Below are 20,543 nucleotides of genomic sequence, written 5' to 3'. Positions count from 1 at the left end.
AGTAACAGAAACTTTCTCTTGGTTCCCTCCACTGTCTATGAAACTGTACTGACCAGCACTGAATTTCCTTTTTAGATTGTGGGCAAGCCTGCACAGCTAACGCACACTAGCAGTGGTTTTCACTGCAAGCTGTCAACTACGGGAATTGCCTATAAGTAAACTCAAGTAGCAGCAGTAAAATCTTTGTAAGCAAGCTCATACAAAAGAGTCATCTTCATTATTCAACATCTCAACAAAAGGCATTGGCAACACTGAAATAGCTGGTTTTCTAAAATTGAGATTTAGAGATGAGCTGTCTTTATTTGAATGCAGTAATTGCATGGTATTTTAAAAGAGCACTTTTTTTTTTTTTTACCAAAATGCATAGTCTACATTTTTCTTACATGCTGTTATGGGAAGATGGCACTGAACTTTTCTAATAGTCAAACATGGCTTTGCAGAACAGAACATTGTTAACAATTAAAAATGGTGATGAGAAAAAACTAGAGGGAAGAATTTTAGAATATTTTAAAATGTGGCCTGTCTGTGGTATGTATTTTTATACTATGTTTTAAGATCTCAAGTAATAGAAAGATCATACAAAGGTAATACAAGTAATCTGAAATCCACTACATGCAGTTGTATTTTAACTCGGCAATTCACACCAAATTCTTTCACCGCACTAAGAATGAATTCAAGAAAATAAATATCCAAGGAGGAATATGGATTTAATTGTTATTGCTGTTACATTGCTAAAATAAAACAGCTGTGATCACACACTCAGATAAAGCCATTGTTCAACAAATATTTTTATTAAATATCTCTGTAGTGAAGATGAGTCCAGCTCCCCAAGAGGAGAGCAGACTGCTTCCTGGACCACCCATTGCTCCCTAGGTAAAACAATTCATCCAGCTGTTGGGGGGTGGGGGGAATTTGATCAGATACACTGGACACTATGGCAGTTATGGAGCAACCCTGTTTGCTCACTGACATATTAAACTATAACAACTGTATTTTGACATTCAAGCAAACAGACCATCATCTTTCTTCAAATCATTAATTTGACAGCTAGCTAATGACAGCAACGGTGGTTCTTAAATGGCATCTTCCCAAAAATAACAACGACCTGTGTAGCCCACATGAGAGATGTCTCAGAAGACTAAGGTCAGCTGATTACAGCAGGCAACAGGGGAAAACCAGGCACACAGGAAGGTCAGAGGTACAACAGGAGCAGTCAGGAAAATAAATTGGCCACAGTTGTACAGCAAATAAACTGTGTGTCAGAGCTGTGAATAAAATCCAGAAGTCCTGACTCCTTGTCTCTCTGCTCTACTGCCCCAGTCCTAACCAGATCCTCTCTCAAAATGACTAATATAGACAGTCCAGCAGACTGAAATATTTTTCCTATCTACAAAAGAAATGCAGCAAAAGGCATATAAAGGTTTCCTTCACACAGTCACTCCACCATTTCTGTTATGGCCAGAAAGACTTTGTTAATAAATACTATACATTTCCTCCAGCAATCAGAATGTCTGAGTCTGCAGAATTTGTCATTCATAGAATCAATCATAGAATCATAGAATCTTAAGGTTGGAAAAGACCTCTAAGATCATCAAGTCCAACCATCAACTCAACACCACCATGTCTACTAAATCATGTCCCAAAGTGCCATGTCTCTTTAAGAACTGGTGTCAGGGTATTTTCAAGAATTTTTCAAACTTAAATCTGAGTCACCTTTTACAGGGTTGTTGCCTTCAAGTTCTGCCATCAATCAGTCTGTGTTTGCTAGATGTTGGGGGTATTAGAGGAGGTGTAAAAGCAGAAGACCTTTTCAAGCACAACATTTATAAATATCCAATATTGGTCAAGACTTAGCTCACTTTTCTGTTTCAGTAAAATAATAAAAATCTCATATTCAGACCAGAGAGAAAATAGCCAAGGAAAGTATAAAGGTTCATACTCATGAAATTTTCTATGTAAAAGAGCTACATAATCTACAGGAGTAGATATGATAAGGACTTAAAACTGTGAAATTGTTTCTAATTTCTAATTGTAAACATGCACTGTTGTGCAGTGTGGTTTTTCCAAACAGCTTTTTAGCATGCCAATTAAGCAGCTGGTCTTATCTAAGACTTAAAAGTGCCAAACCCCCCCCAGATTTAGGATGGGCTCCAAATTACTGAAGTCCAGCTATTTCAAAGTGTATTAATCAGGTTTCCTAATAACACATCAGTCACTGAATTCAAGTGCTCAGTTTTAATTTAAGCCTTTATCAGCCAGTTGGAACATGGAGCCCATCGGTCAGGTCTTTACTAGTGCAAATCAGAGCAGTTTTCCTGTAATCCACAATTACACAAGTTCAGAACTGGTCTAAATATTTAAGATGCCTGTTTTAAATTACCTGATTGTATTTGTATTTCGGTGACATAACTGTATACTTATTAATTGAACACAGAGTTTCTTAGTCTAGAAAGTTTGCTCCATAAAATGTAGGTTTTTCTTCCCCTTTGGCAAGTAATGTCTTCCATGGTAGAGGCTTCCCTCTAGTGGACACTTTCTCTGATGCTGTATTTGTAAGGTTTTAATAATTTAATGGAACAATCGTACAAATACATTCAATATCATGTATTTGCTTTCTGATTTAAAATAATTAAAAGGAAATGCCTGACAGGACTTAATTAGTGCCTAAACAATGTTTCTTGAGGACCGCAGCAGGGGGGTTGGAACTAGATGATCTTTAAGGTCCCTTCCAACCCAAACCATTCTATGATTCTATGATTCTATGACCTTTAAAATTAATGCAGCAGTCTCAAGACCAGTTACTTCAAACTGTAATACAATGTAAAACTGTTTAACAAACTTAGGTACGTAAACAGGTATGTAAACAGCAAAATCATGCCCTGGAAAAACCCAATTATTCATTCAGTAGTTCAGGGAAGAGATACAAAGACAAAAGTAGTGTTCTTCTGTATTGACTGGCTGCTGGCTTACCCAGCTATCTGTGCTGATCTTGTTCATCTCCAGTCTGTTTGCATGGGCTACACTTACTGGCCCTTTCAGTATCCTGTTATTTAGAGGAGTTACCCGACTTGCTTGGTGCACTGGTTTCCTCAAAATATTTAACTTTAAAAAGATGCACTTGGGGATTCCATATGGAAGAAATACATACACACTTAAAACTTTCTGATCTTTCCTATGGGAGTATGATCACATAATTTACAACTGAGAAACCATCTAAGGAGGCCAATCAGCTACATTTAATTTTCACTATTCAGTAACGACAAAGGGTTGTCTTAGCATGAACCTTTCACCTGTGAATTTTTCTCTCTTCAGAATGTGACAATAAAAACATTCATTATAGCAGTAACTTTCATAATGCAAATCTCAGCCCACTAGTAATTGAGACCACTAACACATTTATTGGATTTTCAAGTACTTGCCAGGTGATGGTGGTATGTGGTTACTATCATGGTTCTACGGAATTTACTGAGAATCCTAAATTCATTCAAACAAATATGATCTGGGAAGTAGTTTTCCGAGTTTCAGATAGAGTATGCAAAGGCCTTTTGAACCAGCTTAAAGTTTAATGGAAGTGTATGTTTTTCCCAACACTAAATTTTTCTATTCCAAGTCTCCCAGAGTTTCAAAATCTACTTTTTTTTCCCCACATGGGCTGTTGACCTGACTATTTCTCATTGATCCTTTCATAAAATTTTGGAGGCCACATGGCAGTCTGTCTGACATTTTCAATCTATGGGGATTTTAGTAGAATAGACCTATTTTCCCAGTTCAATTAGAGGAATCTCATTCCAGCTAAACAGATGTCCACATCACGAAGCAATGTCACAACAGTCTCTTTCGTTGTCAGTTTCTCTAAACAGAAACCAGTAACTGTTAAGAAAATGTAATAATAATATAACTATATAATACACGCATATATATGCATGCACCTCTAATGAATTAAATTCTTCTGTTCTTTCTAAACATGGACTCCAGTCAAAAAGTAACTGCTCATTTGTAGCTCAGACAATACTCCCAAGGCAGTATAAACTCAGAAATAAAGTCAGCGGTAGGGATTTTCTGCAATCCTTTTCTGAAACAGAATCAAACAGGACTTTAGAACTGGGCCCAGTTCAAATCAGATCAAACAGTATAGTGCCTGAAGGAGACACAAAGATTTGCAAGGTCCAGTGTATAATTTATAAAAATGTGAGTAATGTCGAATCAAACTTGCCTCAAGTAATGACTTCAGGGATTTATAAAAGTAATTTGCATAACAGAGGTGGTCTTCTAATAGACAGAATCAAAGCATACATATTACACTTGAGAATATTTTAAGGTGTCTGTTCAGAGACAAGGCTGCCTAGCATGTGTGATCTGCAGTCAAAGTTCCCCCAGAGATTAAGCATGCAAAAAAAGACATAATATAGAGAAGAACAGAATATTTAAAAAAAGGGGAGAGCTAAGTTGGGTGCTACTGATGATACCAGATATGCACACAATATTTACTTCTTCATTGTAATTTGAGTAACTGTGCTCAGTTAGACTGCTGGAAATTGTAAACTGAGATAGTGCCAATAATTAGCCCCTTCATTTGAAGGACGTTTAAAACAAGTAGTCTCACCTATACTGTTGATTTTTGCAAAAGTACACTAAATTCTGTTTAAATGTGGAAAACTACAAGAGAATCAACAAATGTGAAACCCATAGATGGCTTTTTTTCCCTGTAAATAATTACTAAAAAAAGAAATTATTTAATTCCTAGAACCAGTCATACAAAGCTGTAGGTGTGATATACAGGCAATCTGTATAAGCAATATTGCAGCACTTAGTGTTCTATCATGGAATCATCCCCTCAGGGCTCTCTAGAGCACCAACATGGGTTCAGGACAGCTAAATTACACTGGGTTGAAAAGCTCAGGTGAAGGGAAACAAACTAGTCTGGGAGTCCTTCCCTTTTCTTTCTCTCGCTTTATCCACAAGCACTTATAAAGGCAATCTACGTTTGCATGAGTTCCTCAGCAGTGCTGCTGTTCACCTTTATTTTGGCACCTGAGAATAAGGAAGGGTGAGTATCTCTGCTCAAACAATAGCCATCACTGTTTACATGTACAGTTTTTGTTAATGTTTCCTTTCAAAGAAGGATTTTGTTAAGGAAATTCTCCAGGTTTCTGAACACAAGTTACTACAACTAGAAAAGAGTGCCTTATACTAGAAATTAGAAAAGCAAGGTTTTTCACAAGATAGGGAGCTCACATACGTAAGGTAGGGAATACGATAGGGAATTCATAGAAGGAAGGTATTGCGAACTGCATAAAATAGGGGCAAAGTAGCCTCAAGGCATTAATAGTTCCCAAATAGTACTACTATTTAATGTATCACTGAAAGTTGTGGATATGCCCATATCTTGGAAAAGCATTTCTGCATTATCCCAAGCGTTATCAGCCGTGATCTGAAGAGCATCTGTAAGATTACAAATAAATGAGAAAAATCTTCTTTCATTAACATGCCCTCTCCCCAAGAAAACACTAAACTAGTTGAATTAATAAAATGTACCCAGTCTGGTAAGAACATTCTGTAATATGTTGTAGGCAAGCTGGCTTTAGCTCATTTTGTTAGTAGGATTAATTTTTAGAAATCTAAGACTTTCATGTTAATCCCAGATAACAGTCCAGTTTCATACACTCAAATAATCAGATTACAGTAAATTTTAATGCGATTTGATTTTAAATGATGTGGAGCATGTTACTGGAACTATCACCCCCTCCTTTTATGAAAGGATGACCTGGAAGAAGGTCAGACAGGGTTCACCATATCTCAACAGCTGCAGACTTCTGCTTCAAGTCATCTTTAAAATGTGGCTTTGGTTATTCAAATACTGATTTTTGACAGCAAGGTAGGTAGCACAAGAATTTTTTAAAGATGTGGACTTTATCACAACAATGGATGTGCAAATATTGTGTAAGAAACCGGTATATAAAATTACCTTCAACACATATACCACTGAATTACCATATGCTACAACCAAATACCTGGCTTGTGTTTTCAATTAAAAAAACACTACCCTACCTAGTCCTTCCCACTAATTTGATTCACGTGCTTCCTTTTTGCATCTCCCTCGTTCCCCACATCTTTACTCTGATTGGTTGCAGCAGGGCTAATGCCTATTTTATTTCTGGTTAATCTGACTAAGTAAAAACCTGGGATTGTGATGTCAGTGTATTAGTAGAAGGAAGTAATGCTTCCTGTAGGAATGATGGCAATTTTGACCTTTCAGAAGCAGGTCATGATCTGACTGCAAGATGAAAATAGAGCAAGACAAACTGCAGTAATAATACCATCTCATTCTCTGATAGGATATTTCAAAGTAAGATTATGGCTTATGGACTGCAGGTAAGAAAGCATAATGCACTTCTATTTGGTTATTTGATTGAAGGAAGCTTGGGGTGTGGGGAAGAGGTTAACTTCAGCAAAAAGAGCAGAACATTAGAAATACTGACTAATCAAAGGCCTTATTTCTTACATTTACTCAGGAGAAAAACTGGCTTTCAGAACAGAGGTATCTTAATAGACTCAATTTTTTTTACAAGCTTATGACATTTTTTATTTGACTTTAATATACCTATATTCATATTCTTTCATTCTGTGTTGATGAAACAATACTTATTTATGAATCTCTTTATTGTACATAATTGCTGCAGTTCATTTTGGTTTTCCCCCTTAAACTCGGAAATCTACATCAGTAAATGAACAACAGATGAGATTGAATCTAAATTAAACAACTAATTCCTCAAGTTAAGCTCATGATTTAAAAATTTAATGACTGTGTGATAGTTTAGTAGATTGCTCTATTATAATGGGATGCTGCTGTATTATTTAGCCTGTGCTACAATACAAATGCTTTTATGAGCCTGTAAGGTATATGCAGCATGTTGCTATGGTGATGTGGTGCTCAAACTGATGCAATCCTTAAGGTGCTGTTCATGAACCTTTCAGCAGACCTTAAAAAAAAAAATGTTTCACACACAGCAACAAACAAGATATTAACGTAGCAGACATTTTTGCATGAAATAGTCTCAATAAGCCTAGTTGTTAACCAAATAAAAGGTACTGAACTGCACTGTTGGAGTAGCTGTAATCAGTAATTACTATGCACACCTATATGCTTCAAGATTAGCTTTATTCAATAAACATATTAACATGGACAAAGCTAATCCCTCACTTCAGCTGAACCAGTTATGATGCCTCTCATCAAATGCATCAGCAAGCTAAATTCATTGGTAACAAGGCTGAACTTTGGCTGAGCAGATGAAAGCCCAAATTATAACTGCAAAAGCAAATTGTAAGGCTGAAGTCCGTTAAATATGGCAATCAGTGTCATGATTGGGCAAAAGAAATACTGTTCAAGTCGCAGGTAACGTAGTCAAGGCATATAAGTTGCAGTTATGCACAATGCAATAGAGATGGGAATCTTGGGAGGGGGTGGTGGGGTGGGTGGGAAACGAACAAAAAACAAACAGCAAAACACCAAACCTACCCTATAGCACTTTTTAAAGTGTTTATCATGTCAGCGACTATCTTCAAAGGTGCTTTTTCTGTACTCCAAATGAAAATGATGCTTATGTTCCAGCAGTCTCAAGTAAACACTATCTTTTAACTTTGACCAATGCTTCTAATTATGTGTTATCGTCACTGCTTCTTGTTGACAGAATCCTATATCCTGTATGTGTATTCTGTCTGTCACCATTAGCAACCTCACACAGGCAGAAATTAGCCCATTTCAAACTGGCTAACTGGGTTAATGTAACACTCAGACAATAAGCAGTTCTGCACTGCATTAAAATCTGTTCATAGATGCTACTGTCCAGCCTCATCTACAGCTAATACCAATGTAACTGCCAGTATCTCTTCCAAGATCAATAAAGCATGAAAAACCTTATCTGAAAACAATCCTTCACCTAAGCTTTCACTTCACTGATTTCAGCCATGAAGAAAATAGTAACTAAACCAGGCAAAACACTATTGCTGACACTCTGAACAGTGCTTAACTGCAAGGCTATTCTGTAAGTCTAACTTGGAACATCAAGGTCTATCAGTTTTGAGTACTTGCAGAATACGGTTAGTTCAGCCAGGATGAGATTCTATATGCATTGCCTTGTACTATTATAATCTGTTCTTTGAAATTCTTGTTAACACTTGTCTCTTTAGTTTCACCTTTAAACAAAGGGGCTATTTGTGGCCAATTTAAAATAAACAGCAGTAATTGGTTATCTCATTTTAGTGGCTGCTGTGAGTTTTGCAAGTAATAACCTACTCCTGTTCCCTACAGTCCATTTTTTCTTTCTTCCTAAGCACTCATCTCTCCTATGCCAAAAAAAGAGAATTAAAAACAATTCATCTGTCTGAAGAGTTTGCAGGTGTTAACTTGTTTGTTAGCAATGCTCTGTGTTGTTATTGCCTGGTTCATAGCTCTGTGCTGTCCATTAGCAAGCTACCAAATCCTTGGTTTTGAGGCCTGTTTAGGAAAATCGAAGGATGTTTCACAGTTGGTATAGGGGTGTTACACGTGCCAAGTCTGAGGGGAAAAAGATTTATAGTCTCAGCATGAATACTGAGCAAAACAACTCTTAAAACTTTGCCTTCTACTGAAGTAGTTGTCTACTTCATTGCTCAATAAACAGACTACTTGCTATTAGGAACATATGCTCCACCAAAGAAATCTGCACAATGCAGTATTCTCATATTTTTAATTATACTGTATTGAGTTCTGTTGAATGCGACTGGTATGTAGTTAAACTATTTTGCACTAGTGAAGCTTAGAGCCAGGTTTGAATTTCTTTGAATTAGTTCTGTATTTTTTAACAATAACGGGGCAATATTAGATGTGACAATCTCACTAATTTGAGGTTTTTCTTATTTTTAATACTTGCATATTAGCCCTCTTATTCACAATTGTTTCTACCTGATATTTTTTTCTTGGCTGCTTTTGTACCTCCACTTCATAAACAGACAAAGACCAAAGCATCCATTATAGTCTTGAAGGGTGGTAGAAGCCAAAGACACAGATTTGTTTGGGGTCAAAAAACTAGTCAGAAGAGAAGCCCAAATGGAGAATATATAACTTGTACACATCAAGACACCTCTGGGTGCAACAGCCTGGAGCTGGCATCTTGAAAAAAGAACTGTACTTTTAAAGACTAATGGCAGAAGAGTTAAGGCCCTGATCTCTGGGAAGTAGCTATGGCCTCCCCCAACTGTGCTGAGAAGTAATCTACTAGCAGGGCAAGCAGCACTATGAGCTGAACTGCAGCTTAGCAGGTCTCTGGTTCCCACCTATGGGCACCCTCTGCAGCTTCTCCTCTTCTCACTACCATCTCAAAGCTTTTCCCTTGGCATAAGTCATCTCTACTGTCCTCTGAAATAGCTGATGGTTGGCATGTGCTTACCTCTGTCAAAAGTTCAGTTGTGAATTCACACTTAGAAGACAGTGTTTTCTCTTTTACACAATGGAAAATGATGGTCATGGTAGCGCAGCATCCTAAAATCACCTCCTGACTGGAGATCAAGCTGCCTTTAAATTTTAAATTTTTGCTTGTATACCACACAAGCAAGCTACTGCCCCCTGCAGAAGGGGAAATGAGGAATACAAAGGGAGTCTTTATGTTGCTGTTTTGGGGGTTGAGTTGATGATGGGTCAGAATTTGTCTTATAATGTCTAGGGTGAAGTAGTTACCTATTCAGTCACATCTCAGACAAGCATACCAGCTCCTGAATTATTATACAATTGTGAATTCTTCTATTAGAAGGTTCAAAAACTCTCAGATATATTTTTATTTTGACATATTACTGGGGAGGGGTGAGTGTGGGGAGAGGAGTCTTCCTCTGCATTATCACAGACTGGAAGGTTTTTTCCTGTGAACTATAGTGTTAGAGCTATTTCCCTTTCACTTGCAGATAAGAGATGAAGAAAGTGGCTACAATAAAAATCTATTTTGCATTCCTAAGCATTATGAAGAAGATTTAGAAAGAGTCTTCATTCCTCATGGACTCATCCTGGACAGGTATGAGGGTAATCAACAAAAAGTAGTGATAGTGATGGTAATGATCCATTTCCCTCCAAACGAAGACTGATTCCGTACCCTACATAGCCCATGAGAAATATGGAGATGCTGCAGCTATAACACTTGTGTTCTGGAGCTTAATACAAGAGTTTTATAGAGAGAATTCCTCTACAATCCCAGTTAAGTTTCCATGTTATCTCGGATATCTTCAAGTTTTCCTATCCTCCATTGTTTAGATATATGGATTAAATCAACAGTATGTCAAGTGGAGTAGGCATCATCTTGTGAACTGCAAATACATAACTAACTTTCCTGTGTCTTAATGTGGTCACAATTTGCTGGTTATAAAAACTTAACAGCAAGATCAGAATTTTAGCTTGGACATTGCTTAATATATGGACAAATATGATATTCAAAACACTTTAAAGGATTTGGTGTTTTTTTTCTTCCAGGACAGAACGTTTGGCTAGAGATATCATGCAAGATATGGGAAGCCATCACATTGTTGCGCTCTGTGTCCTTAAAGGAGGCTATAAATTCTTTGCTGATTTGCTGGACCATATAAAAGCACTAAATCAAAACGGTGATAAATCTGTGCCTATTACTGTGGATTTTGTTAGAATAAAAAGCTACTGTGTAAGCAACTTTCTCTTCCTTGGAAAATTGACTCTCCTCATAGACTGACATTCTGAATACTGGTAGTTTACATGAAAACTCCACAAAAAATTAAGTGTATGCATATATCCTGTTCAATGCAACTTAATTTATTACATACTGAAAAGTAATTGATTTATTGATCTGCTCCAATGATCAGATGGAAATTGTACATTCACTGGAATGAATATATAGTGGAACACTTAACATGACAAAGCCAGGCTGAGGTCTCCAATGTCCTCCTCTCCAGCCCAAAGCTCCCCTACAGGTTCTACTCTTTACCATGGCACCCTTTGGTGGGAAGGAGTATGGAGAGGAGCTTAGCATCAGAGACTTGCTATTGTCTCTCTCTGCATTACTTTTTTTTTTATTCCTACAGATAATAGTGGAGAGATTTGTTTCCATAATCTGTTTTTGGGGAACAGGTATCTTTTGCCTGATCCAACTACTGTAAAGCAATGACCGATGATTTTTTTTTCCTGTTTTATCTTCTCCCTTCTTTGAAGGCTAAAGCTCTGTGCACTGATCAAAATTTACCCCATGCTAAATACAACAGTTTACAATATCCCATAAATGTTTCGTGGAATTCCAAAATATATCTGTGGTAACAAAATAACTAAAAGCAATGATGTCTATTCCATGAATATAGATGTACTCTTGTTCCATGCAAACATCTTTACTTTCTCTTCTGGCTCTCAGCTGCTTAAAAGCTGTTTCACTGAAGGAGTGCTGTGTAAAGTTGCAAGTGTCATTTGATTGACAAAAAGCAAGAGCAACACACCATTCATACACATACAAGATAATGCTCTCTACTTTCTCCTTTTAGAATGATTCGCCTACAGAAAAAATCAGTATTGTTGGAGAAGAACTTTCTACACTAAATGGGAAGGTATGAATTAGCATCTTCAGCTTTTAAGGGGAAAGAACGGTTCTTGTTTATCTTCCACAAAGTTCACCTTTATTAAGATTTTGATACTATGTATTTATGGCCACTTAACACTGGTTTAAAATGCCATGCTTTGAAACCGTGAGTAATTCCCACTGATCTCAGTGGAAACTTAACGTGATCAGCACTGAATGCTTCCAAAGATCCTGTTCCACTTTTTATCCCACAGCCCCCAGAAATGAACCATCTTAAACTGACTCATGTAATATGGTTTTAGAATGCTCTTGCATTCTATAAGTGTATTATTCTATATAGAATAATATATAAAACCTGACATAGGTGGCTTTCTCACAATATTTTATGGTTCTATAAATATTTAAAGATTCTTCAGAAAGCACTAAAATAATGGAAGTAGTTAAGTGACAAGGTCCTTTGAAAATCAATTGCAACTTACTTGTAACTGAAGTTTGTAGTGCAAACTTTTCCTGGCTGTGTAATTCACTGAATGTTGCCATGTAAATATTTTCTTTTCTTTCTCTCCCTACATGATCTTTTCCAGAATGTGTTAGTAGTAGAGGTAAGTAAAGATTGGAGGCAGGGGGGAGGAACGACATGAACTCTTTTCTCCTCATTTTGCAAGTTAATACCTATTGCATATAAGATAATTATGTTGCTGTGCTGCCATGATTGCTGACTGGTTTTTTTTATGCTTTAAATTAATCCACTGGCAGTCTGGTTTTCTTTCAAACTCAGAGGATAATTTATTTTTTTTATCTCTTTCAGGACATTATTGAGACTGGTAGAACAATGAAAGCGCTACTGTCAAAGCTAAAAGACAATGAACCAAAGATGGTAAAAGTTGTAAGGTATAATGATATGGCCACTTACTAATGTATTGTAACATGAAGATATAGCAAAATCATTTAGGTGAATAGTCAGTGTATGCTAGCAGCAGGTGTTTGTGTGCTTTTGTTTGGTTTGAAGTTTGCAGAAAGAGGAAGTAAAAGTAGGAAGCAATCCTTATCCAGCTGGTGAAAAACTATGTATTAAACTGGGAAACTTAGATACTCAGTACCACCTTCATTGTTAAAATGAATAGAAAAGGTTTCCTGGCTCTTTCTGCATAGTCCATAAAGACTGATGGATTCTCTGTTTCTTACCTCCTTATCACAGAATGGTTTGGGTTGGAAGGGACCTCAAAGATCATCTAGTTCCAACCTCCCTGCCATGGGCAGGGACACCCTCCACTAGAGTACGTTGCCCAAAGCCTCATACAACCTGGCCTTAAACATTTCCATGTTTGAAGGAAATTCAGCTCTTACCATAGGTTTCCTAATACATTCTCAGTTGTTTCAATAACAACTGGAATCATAACATTCAGAGCTTTTCTTAATATCCTCAGTCATACAGGTTTTCAGAATCTAAGAATTTGTTAGCACTTGGAAGTGATTTCAAGTGGCATTAGACATCATCTAAAAGCAGATCTAGAAAAGGAATTTTTTGGGAATATCCCTGTCTCTGTCAAGTAACCATGATGCTTTGAAAGAATGCTTCTTGTTTTATGTCCCAGTTATGCTCCTCCTAGTGAATGTCCAGGAGGTTCTCAGCTTCTGCATAGGAAAAGCAAGGACAGATATGACTTTGTGGAAGAAATCATAGCAATATTGCAAAGCTTGTCCTCTTCTCCCTCCCTCCCCACTAAAATCTTTACATGTCACTTGAACTTGCCTACCTGTCTGTGCTATTCTAGTTTGCTGATACATTGCTATACAAAAAAAAAAAAAAAAATTGGGGATGTAGAACTGAAGAGAACTAAATGTAAAACAATAGTCATTTGGACCTTCAGAATGACCCTAGATGAGAATCTTCACTTTTCCTTAATTATAAAGCTGAATGCTACTTCTTTCTGTTACAATAATATCATTGTTTTAATTTAGTTGCATGATTGTAGAAGCTCAATGGGAGAGGTGGTAGAAGTGAAGCATATAGCTTAGAGCTACATACTTTAAAAAACATAACCTTCTCTGCTCTGCCTTACAGCCTGCTTGTTAAAAGGACACATCAAAGTCCAAGTTACAGACCAGACTGTAAGTATTGCATTTTTCTGATTGTCCAAAACATGATCTCATAATTTCACTTCATGTAGTAAGTCTGAAAACTGGTATACAAGTTTCAGGAAGGCTAAGAGAAATGGGGAGAGAATACATAACAATTTGTAAACTGATGACCAGCTATCCCATGCTGAAACCTCATGACCACCACCTTTTTTTTGTTGGTTTTTTTTTTTTTTTCACCTAGTTGGTCTGAGTACAGGTTTGGCTATTTGTTAGCAGATACCAGAAACAGAATCAAACCTTAACTTTGTATTGTTTGGCTTTGATGCTAAAAGGAATTTGTTTTGACTCTGCATTAAACTTGCCTTGTTTTCAAACTGAAAATCCCTACTGAGTTGCAGTGCATCTATTTTTACATAAGTAAAATCTCACTCCTTGTCTCCCTTTCCCAAGACAACCTCATAAGTAGGTTTTAATTAATTATTTAATAATTTAATTATTTTGTTCTTAAAATACATTCTCTTAACATTTAAATTGTATTACTAACTGATGGGGATGGTATAGATTGTAACCTCTGTCATCAATTTACAGGTCTGATTCTAAAGAAGCATGTTAGTGTCTTGAAAGCAAGATGATCTATTTGTTAGGTATTACTCTTATATAGCTGAAGCATGTGTTGTGTATACTTAAAAGCTATTTACACCACCCAAGTATAAAAATAATTGTATTTTGTTACAGATATAGGCTTTGAAATTCCAGATAAATTTGTAGTGGGATATGCTCTTGATTATAATGAATACTTCAGAGATCTAAATGTAAGTACATACATGCGTGCCTTCACTGCTACCACAGGTAACCAGCAAGAATATTAGCTTATACTAGGAGCTTCTCAACAATTAACAAAACTTCAAATCTGACTAGAAACTTCCATTAAAAAGGAAGAAAACCCACCATTATTAATGTGCCAAGCTGATAATTCAATGTACATGCATAAGAACTTGCTTATGCCTTACCTTTTTATGAATCTACTTCACAAGTCTCGTGGCCCAGCCGTGCTGTACAGTATTCTGAATCCCCCAGGATGGCTGGCATCATACAATCTGCTGGCCCCATCTGAAAAGAAGGCAGCTTGTAATTTGGCTTTGATTTCACGTTTGTCTTAGAGAAATCCTACGTTGCTCTTTTCTAGCCAAGTTTTTAAGATGACTGTGCGTGAAGGTTTTTCTGACACTGTATAACGTGTCCCTAAAGATCTTTTTTCCTTGGTTCCATTATAGTCTCCTTACACTGCACTGGGCAGTAGACTTGGAAAAAGCATAACTGATAGAAAGAGCTGACCCGTTTCACTCCTTAGTTTTCAAAAGCACTTTCTTAAATCTGGTTAAGTGGAAAAGTTTTTCCCTTGAAAGTCTTATTAAAAAGACAAACCAGTTTTGTTAAAGACATGTAATGGATCTAAGCTATTGCAAGGCAATATGAAGAAGGGTACAATAACTGAACAAACCTAACCTCCTCAGAACATATGAATCTTTAAGTTACAGATGAGCTTGGAAGCAATATTAACATCTCAGTTTTACTGCAAGTAGTAAACTTGCAACCAAACTCACAAAGATTACTGTTCTAGTGTTTTTTTTCTTACAATGCTAGGAATACAACCAAAAATCACTCTTGCATTTTTCTTTGAAGGTAAAGATTAACTAAAGTTGTACTTTTTTTTTAAAGCACATCTGCATTCTGAAAGAGAAAGCCAAAGAGAAATACAGGATCTGATAATTCGGTCTTCTGGAACAACAGTTCAGTGGCATGTACATTTGTGTGGATGAATAATAAGTAATCTACTAACTGTGCTCTTTGCTGAAAAACTACATTTTCTGAAGACACTACTCTATATATTTTTTCCTATTATGATTATGTAAAACAGCTTGAAGGTAAATGAGCCAGGACATCTACATGTGTATGTAGCTATGTTTGGGGTTTCATTTAGTATATGAAGTAACACATTATGTAATTGTATATAAACAGTTATTTTTACATGTGGGTAAATATACATGCATGTACTTTATGTAACAAGTAGACTGAATAAGCATTTAGGGACTTGAAGTTACTTAAGTTACAAAGTACATATCACATGGAAAACACACTTAGTTCTTTTTAGCTTAATGCAATGATGAAAAAAGTAAAGATTAAGGTAACACCACTAAAATTAGTCCCTGTAACTGGGACTGTTGTGTTTTGTTTTCTGAGGGAAGGGATCAGATGTTGATTGTACCCTTTGTGGTGTTAAAGTGCAGGTAAGACTGATTGCTAGCCGCTCAGAGCAGATGATAAGCCATTATAGCAGGAACTAACTTCTGCTAGTTGTATGTTCCTAACTGGAAGTTAAAACTGCAGTATAAACTTCACCAAGCTTGAGGCAGTCTTAACACCTCACCTTCTTACCTGCACTAAATAATTAAAGTAAGATCTGAGACATTGGGGTCATCCCCCATCTTGTGAATTAAGAGTACTGAGCTAGGCCTCTGTGTTCAAGAGGGTCTGTCGCTGTCCTTTAGCGTTCGTGAGTCCTGAGTTACAGGTGACTAGGCTTTGACAGGGGTGCAACGGTGCCTTCCAGAGCACCCTGAGGACTGGGGGCTCTCATGTTATCTGCCCCTTAAAGCGCATGAGAAAAGCAACACTAGTGCCTGTACGAGCCGATCCCTTACCTAAAGCACTGGGAATGGCTCCTACTGGAGCCCAGCGCCACCCTCCCGCTGCCGCCGCCCTGGCCTCCCTGAGGGCAGGTCACGGACGCCGCTGGGCGGGGCGCGACACCAAACCGCCCCGCGGGTTTCTGCTTTTCCCAGCTGCAGCGAGGGCTGCTGGCAGCTAACACCGCCCTTCTCGGGGTAAATGTAGCTGGGGGAAGCTGTGGCCGACTGCTCGCCAGGCCCGGGAAGGGACCCTGCCCCTGGCGACGCCAGCCCTAGCCCTCCCCTCAGCGCCTGCCTCGCGGGCGCGGGACGCCGGCCCGGGAGCGGGAACATCGCGCGCAGCCGTCCTCTAAAAGGTCCCCTTGGGTGGCCTGCCGCCGCCAATTAGAAGGCGGAGCCCGGCGATCTCGCGTGTTGATTGGAGGGACAGGCCGTCGGTCACAGGGAGGACGGGAGGCGACGGGGAAGAGGAAAGTCCGCTCTCGGGTCGGGGGTGCCGAAGATGGCGGTTGCGGAGAGGGAGGATGAGCAGGAAAGGTAGCGGTCGTCCCTGGCCCTCCAGACACCGCCTATGGGCGCTGCCCCGCCCGCAGCGGCACCCGCAGCCCCCGCCAGCTGCGGGGAAGGCCCGGAAGGAAGGCAGCGGGGAGGAGAGACCTTCCCGGGCCTTGCGGGAGGGAAGGCGGTGTCTACAGCGCCCCCTGTCGGCCGGGGGCGGGCACCCGCGGCCGAGCGCTGCGCGGGTCAGCCGGCAGCAGGCCCGGGCCGAGTCACGGCGGCACCCCTCAGGTTCAGCGCTGGGGAAGCACACCTGCCCCGTTGCGTGCGAGGTGCTGGGAGCCGGGGTGCAGCCTCGGGGTGTTACAGCGCTCCTTTCTGTTTGCTTCCAGAAACAGTATAAAAGAGAGAGCCAGGCTCCGCTTGAGGGAGTGCGATGTTGGGGACAAATTCTCCCGCTTGCCGCTGCCCAAAGCCTCTGTCCTCCTGCCGCTGATGGTGCGGGCGGGGAAGCTGCACTTGCTGCTCACCGTCAGGTCGATGCAGGTAGGTGAGGCCCGGCCTCGGAGGGCCCTCGGCTCTGACGGACTGGAGTGCAGCAGCACCGGCGGGAGCGCCTCAGGCAGAGGGTCGCCGTGTCCTCACCCGGGTGTTTGCAGCAGTCCCGGCCTTGCCCCATGTTCGGGGCCTTCAGGCACCGTGCCCTAGGTTACACACAGATACACCAGTGAGCCTAGTATTTACATGCCAGAAAAATACCGGATACCTTGAAACCTGTGACAACAGAAGATGGATTTCCAGATCAGAAAAGGAAATTTTGATTAATATTACTTAAATGAGAAAACTGACAATGCAGTCCAGCTTTTATTAATATGACTTTTCAATCTGCATTTAATACTACTCTCCCTTTCATATATGAAAGGAAGGGTGGCAACACACGTACCCCAGAACTCTTCTGCCAGCGTTTTCTTGTACAACTCTTGCATGCGCGTGCACACCCCCCCTCACACACACCCCTCACCCATCAACTGCCTGTGTTCCGAGGCTATTTCCTTCTGTGTTTTTCTGTTGCTGAAAAATGGAAGTTCTTTGGGGTCTTGCTTAGAAATTTTAAGACCCTAGTAATTACAACTGATTGTAAATGGGCTTTTTACTGATTGTTGATGTGCAGGCCTATTACTATAATGTAATTAAATGTACATTATTTAAATGTGCATTTTAGGAGTTCTTGCTCTTACTTTGAGTATTTTAGTCTCACTATTCAAGTTATCTGTCTAGACTAATCTCGCAGTCTTACGCAAGCAAAATGATGAAAAATGTATATTTAGAAGTATTAAAGTACAATGTATAGTATGAATTACACAATACTGTACAAGTGATATGTGTATTTCTGATATTTAGTTGTTTATAGGCCCAACTTTTTCTTATGTAGCTAGCAAGATAAGGCGCAAGAAACTTCTTAGCACCATTTCCAGCTTCTTTGACTGGAAAGATAAAGTGATTCTGCAATATGAACAAGTGTCTATGTGGATCCAAGAAGAAATGTAAATATTTTTATATTTAACAGTAGTACTCTTTTAAATTCTAGCTGAGAAGATCACCAGGGGAAGTGTGTTTTCCAGGAGGTAAAAGTGAAGCAATTGATAAAGATGAAATTGATACTGCTCTCCGAGAAGCTAAAGAAGAAGTGGGACTCCAGCCAGAGAACGTGGAAGTCGTCTGTAGGCTTGTGCCTGGAATTGATAAAGTAAGCAATAAAATAAGTCAGCATATCATTAGAAAATAAACGTACATTATTTTCTTTTGTAAGGTTGATAATGACCTTTTCAAACCTGTAACTGTAAATAACCACCACTTCTTAAAAGTGCACAGCCTGCGTTGTCAGCAGAGCAAAGGGAAGGGATTCTTGCTCTGCATTTGGTATTTGTGAGACCATGTTTGGTGTACCACGTCCAGTTATGGACATACTGGAATATGGGAAAGACAGTGGTATACTGATGATAGTAAGGGGGCTGGAGCACGTGGATTATGAGGAGAGGCTGAGAGAATTGGGTTTGCTCAGCCTGAAGAAGAGAAAGCAGGGGATCTAGTTACTCTCTTCAGGTACCTCCAGGGTGGTTATACAGAAGGTGCTACCAGGCTCTTCTTGAGACAATGGAATTTTGATGAGATAAAATTTTGAAATAACATTCTTTTACTTGGCACAAACTTAGTGGGTTTTGTTTTTTTCTCCTTTTAGATGAATCACTTGGTAACACCAGTTGTAGGATTTATAGAGGATACATTCCAGGCCATTCCTAATCCAGGTGAAGTGAGCCATGTTTTTGTCGTGCCATTGGAATACTTTGTCAAGCCCTTAAATTACAAGACCTTGCCTTATAAAACCTCATCTGGTTACTCAAGTCGGATGCACTGCTTTACATATGATGACGATGAACATAAAATGTCATTCAAGATATGGGGACTTACTGCACACTTTGCTGTATTTCTTGCTCTTGTAATTTTTGGAAAGAGACCTACCTTTGAAGTTGATTATGATCTGGACAACTTAATTTCATCCTCTGAGAATAACTTCATGAATTTATACGCATCCTTATATGAAAGAAAGAAGAGTAATCTATGACAAACTGGTCTGGCAATTAATTTATATTAAAGGAGGAAAAAGGGTTTTGTTTATTGCTTCTGTATGTATTGTTTGATTGAATTTCACACATGAATTTCTTCTGAATTGAGAACTTATTAAAATTTATTCTTAAGTAATCTTTTTAAATTGACAAGCCCTAACTAGATTCATATAATTTTTAATCTGTCTTAGAATTGCCAAAAGCACATGGTATTTTTGATGGACTTAATATACAGTTTTGGAAGCTCTGTTTCAGTTTATGCCTTTATTTTGTGTGATCTAAGACGCTTTCTGTGGTTTGCCTTCTGTATAATGAGATAATACTATTTTATCTATTTTTTGTCTGTTTGAATTAGAATATGAAAAGTTTTGGGGATCTGTCTGTCTCTTACTGTGTGGCATACTACATACAGACAACATAATGCATATCGTCTCGTGCGGTACCTTTAAGCACTTATGAAATGCACAATAAAAATATAAAAGGTGGCAGGTGCTTTCACAATCTTGTTTTGTTTTGGTTGGGCTTGTGGAGAGAAGAGGGAGGTTTAATGAGTTTTATTACTCTTGCTCAATTCAACATTTCTCACAAGGAAATTCTGTAGGCTGTGGAGGACTTGCTATACAGGCAACAGTACTGAACTTTGCTCCTCAGCATCTTGTTGGCATCACTCGCTCAGCTCCTAGAGGGAGTTATCATAAGGAAAGAAAAGTGGAGTTGAGTATTCATGAGGACTAAAATGCTTATCTGTAGCTGAACCTTTACCAGTTGCCCTGGCAATGTCAGATAGCTGGGGTTCTTTGTGCTGTGAGTCCTTGTTTCCTCATTGCTGGTAAACTAGAAGGTTATTCATAGCGGTCATGATCTTATTGCCAAATGGTTAAGTTTTTAAAAGCACAATCGACTTAGGCTGGATTTGAGATGTATTTTGCAAGTAAACAAGTTACCAGTCCTTAAACAGCTGATCTTCTCTGAGTAACAAGTGCGAGTTGAAAGCATTCAGTGTCTCTCAGAATCACGTGCCCTAGTGCTAGTGTTGAGTAAGGTGAAGAAAACCACTTGGTTGTTCTTCTGGGTGTTTGTGCTTCCCCCCCGTT

General features: G+C 38.9%; 2 protein-coding genes and 1 long non-coding RNA gene across 6 annotated transcripts; 2 read left to right on the top strand and 1 right to left on the bottom strand.

The window, feature by feature from the left end:
- Positions 1 to 6,177: 6,177 nt before the first annotated feature.
- LOC129212432 (hypoxanthine-guanine phosphoribosyltransferase-like) lies at positions 6,178 to 16,032 on the top strand. Of its 2 annotated transcripts, XM_054841001.1 has the most exons (9): positions 6,178 to 6,372; positions 9,934 to 10,040; positions 10,493 to 10,676; positions 11,521 to 11,583; positions 12,140 to 12,157; positions 12,364 to 12,446; positions 13,621 to 13,667; positions 14,373 to 14,449; positions 15,357 to 16,032. In XM_054841001.1, the coding sequence occupies exons 1-9, from the start codon at positions 6,355 to 6,357 to the stop codon at positions 15,402 to 15,404; spliced, it is 645 nt and encodes a 214-aa protein (XP_054696976.1). In that variant the 5' UTR covers positions 6,178 to 6,354; the 3' UTR covers positions 15,405 to 16,032. The 2 variants fall into 2 exon arrangements, with proteins under 2 accessions (XP_054696976.1, XP_054696977.1); XM_054841002.1 differs by lacking the exon at positions 12,140 to 12,157.
- On the bottom strand, positions 13,054 to 16,412 carry LOC129212433 (uncharacterized). Its single transcript, XR_008579166.1, has 3 exons — positions 16,340 to 16,412; positions 14,648 to 14,747; positions 13,054 to 13,190 (listed from the first exon to the last, which is right to left on the bottom strand). It is a non-coding gene; the product is annotated as an uncharacterized LOC129212433 (long non-coding RNA).
- A 131-nt stretch (positions 16,413 to 16,543) lies between these two features.
- On the top strand, positions 16,544 to 19,932 carry NUDT7 (nudix hydrolase 7). 3 transcript variants are annotated; one of them, XM_054841000.1, is made up of 4 exons: positions 16,544 to 16,683; positions 17,218 to 17,371; positions 18,414 to 18,572; positions 19,065 to 19,932. In XM_054841000.1, the coding sequence occupies exons 2-4, from the start codon at positions 17,321 to 17,323 to the stop codon at positions 19,446 to 19,448; spliced, it is 594 nt and encodes a 197-aa protein (XP_054696975.1). In that variant the 5' UTR covers positions 16,544 to 16,683; positions 17,218 to 17,320; the 3' UTR covers positions 19,449 to 19,932. The 3 variants fall into 3 exon arrangements, with proteins under 3 accessions (XP_054696975.1, XP_054696974.1, XP_054696972.1); XM_054840999.1 differs by lacking the exon at positions 16,544 to 16,683 and adding an exon at positions 16,756 to 16,864; XM_054840997.1 differs by lacking the exon at positions 16,544 to 16,683 and adding an exon at positions 16,874 to 17,116.
- The last annotated feature ends 611 nt before the right edge of the window (positions 19,933 to 20,543 follow it).

Source organism: Grus americana, chromosome 13, assembly GCF_028858705.1.
Source record: "Grus americana isolate bGruAme1 chromosome 13, bGruAme1.mat, whole genome shotgun sequence".
Taxonomy (NCBI): Eukaryota; Metazoa; Chordata; class Aves; order Gruiformes; family Gruidae; genus Grus; species Grus americana.
Note: the sequence above shows the minus strand (reverse complement) of the source record. Positions and strands in the feature narration are given on the sequence as shown.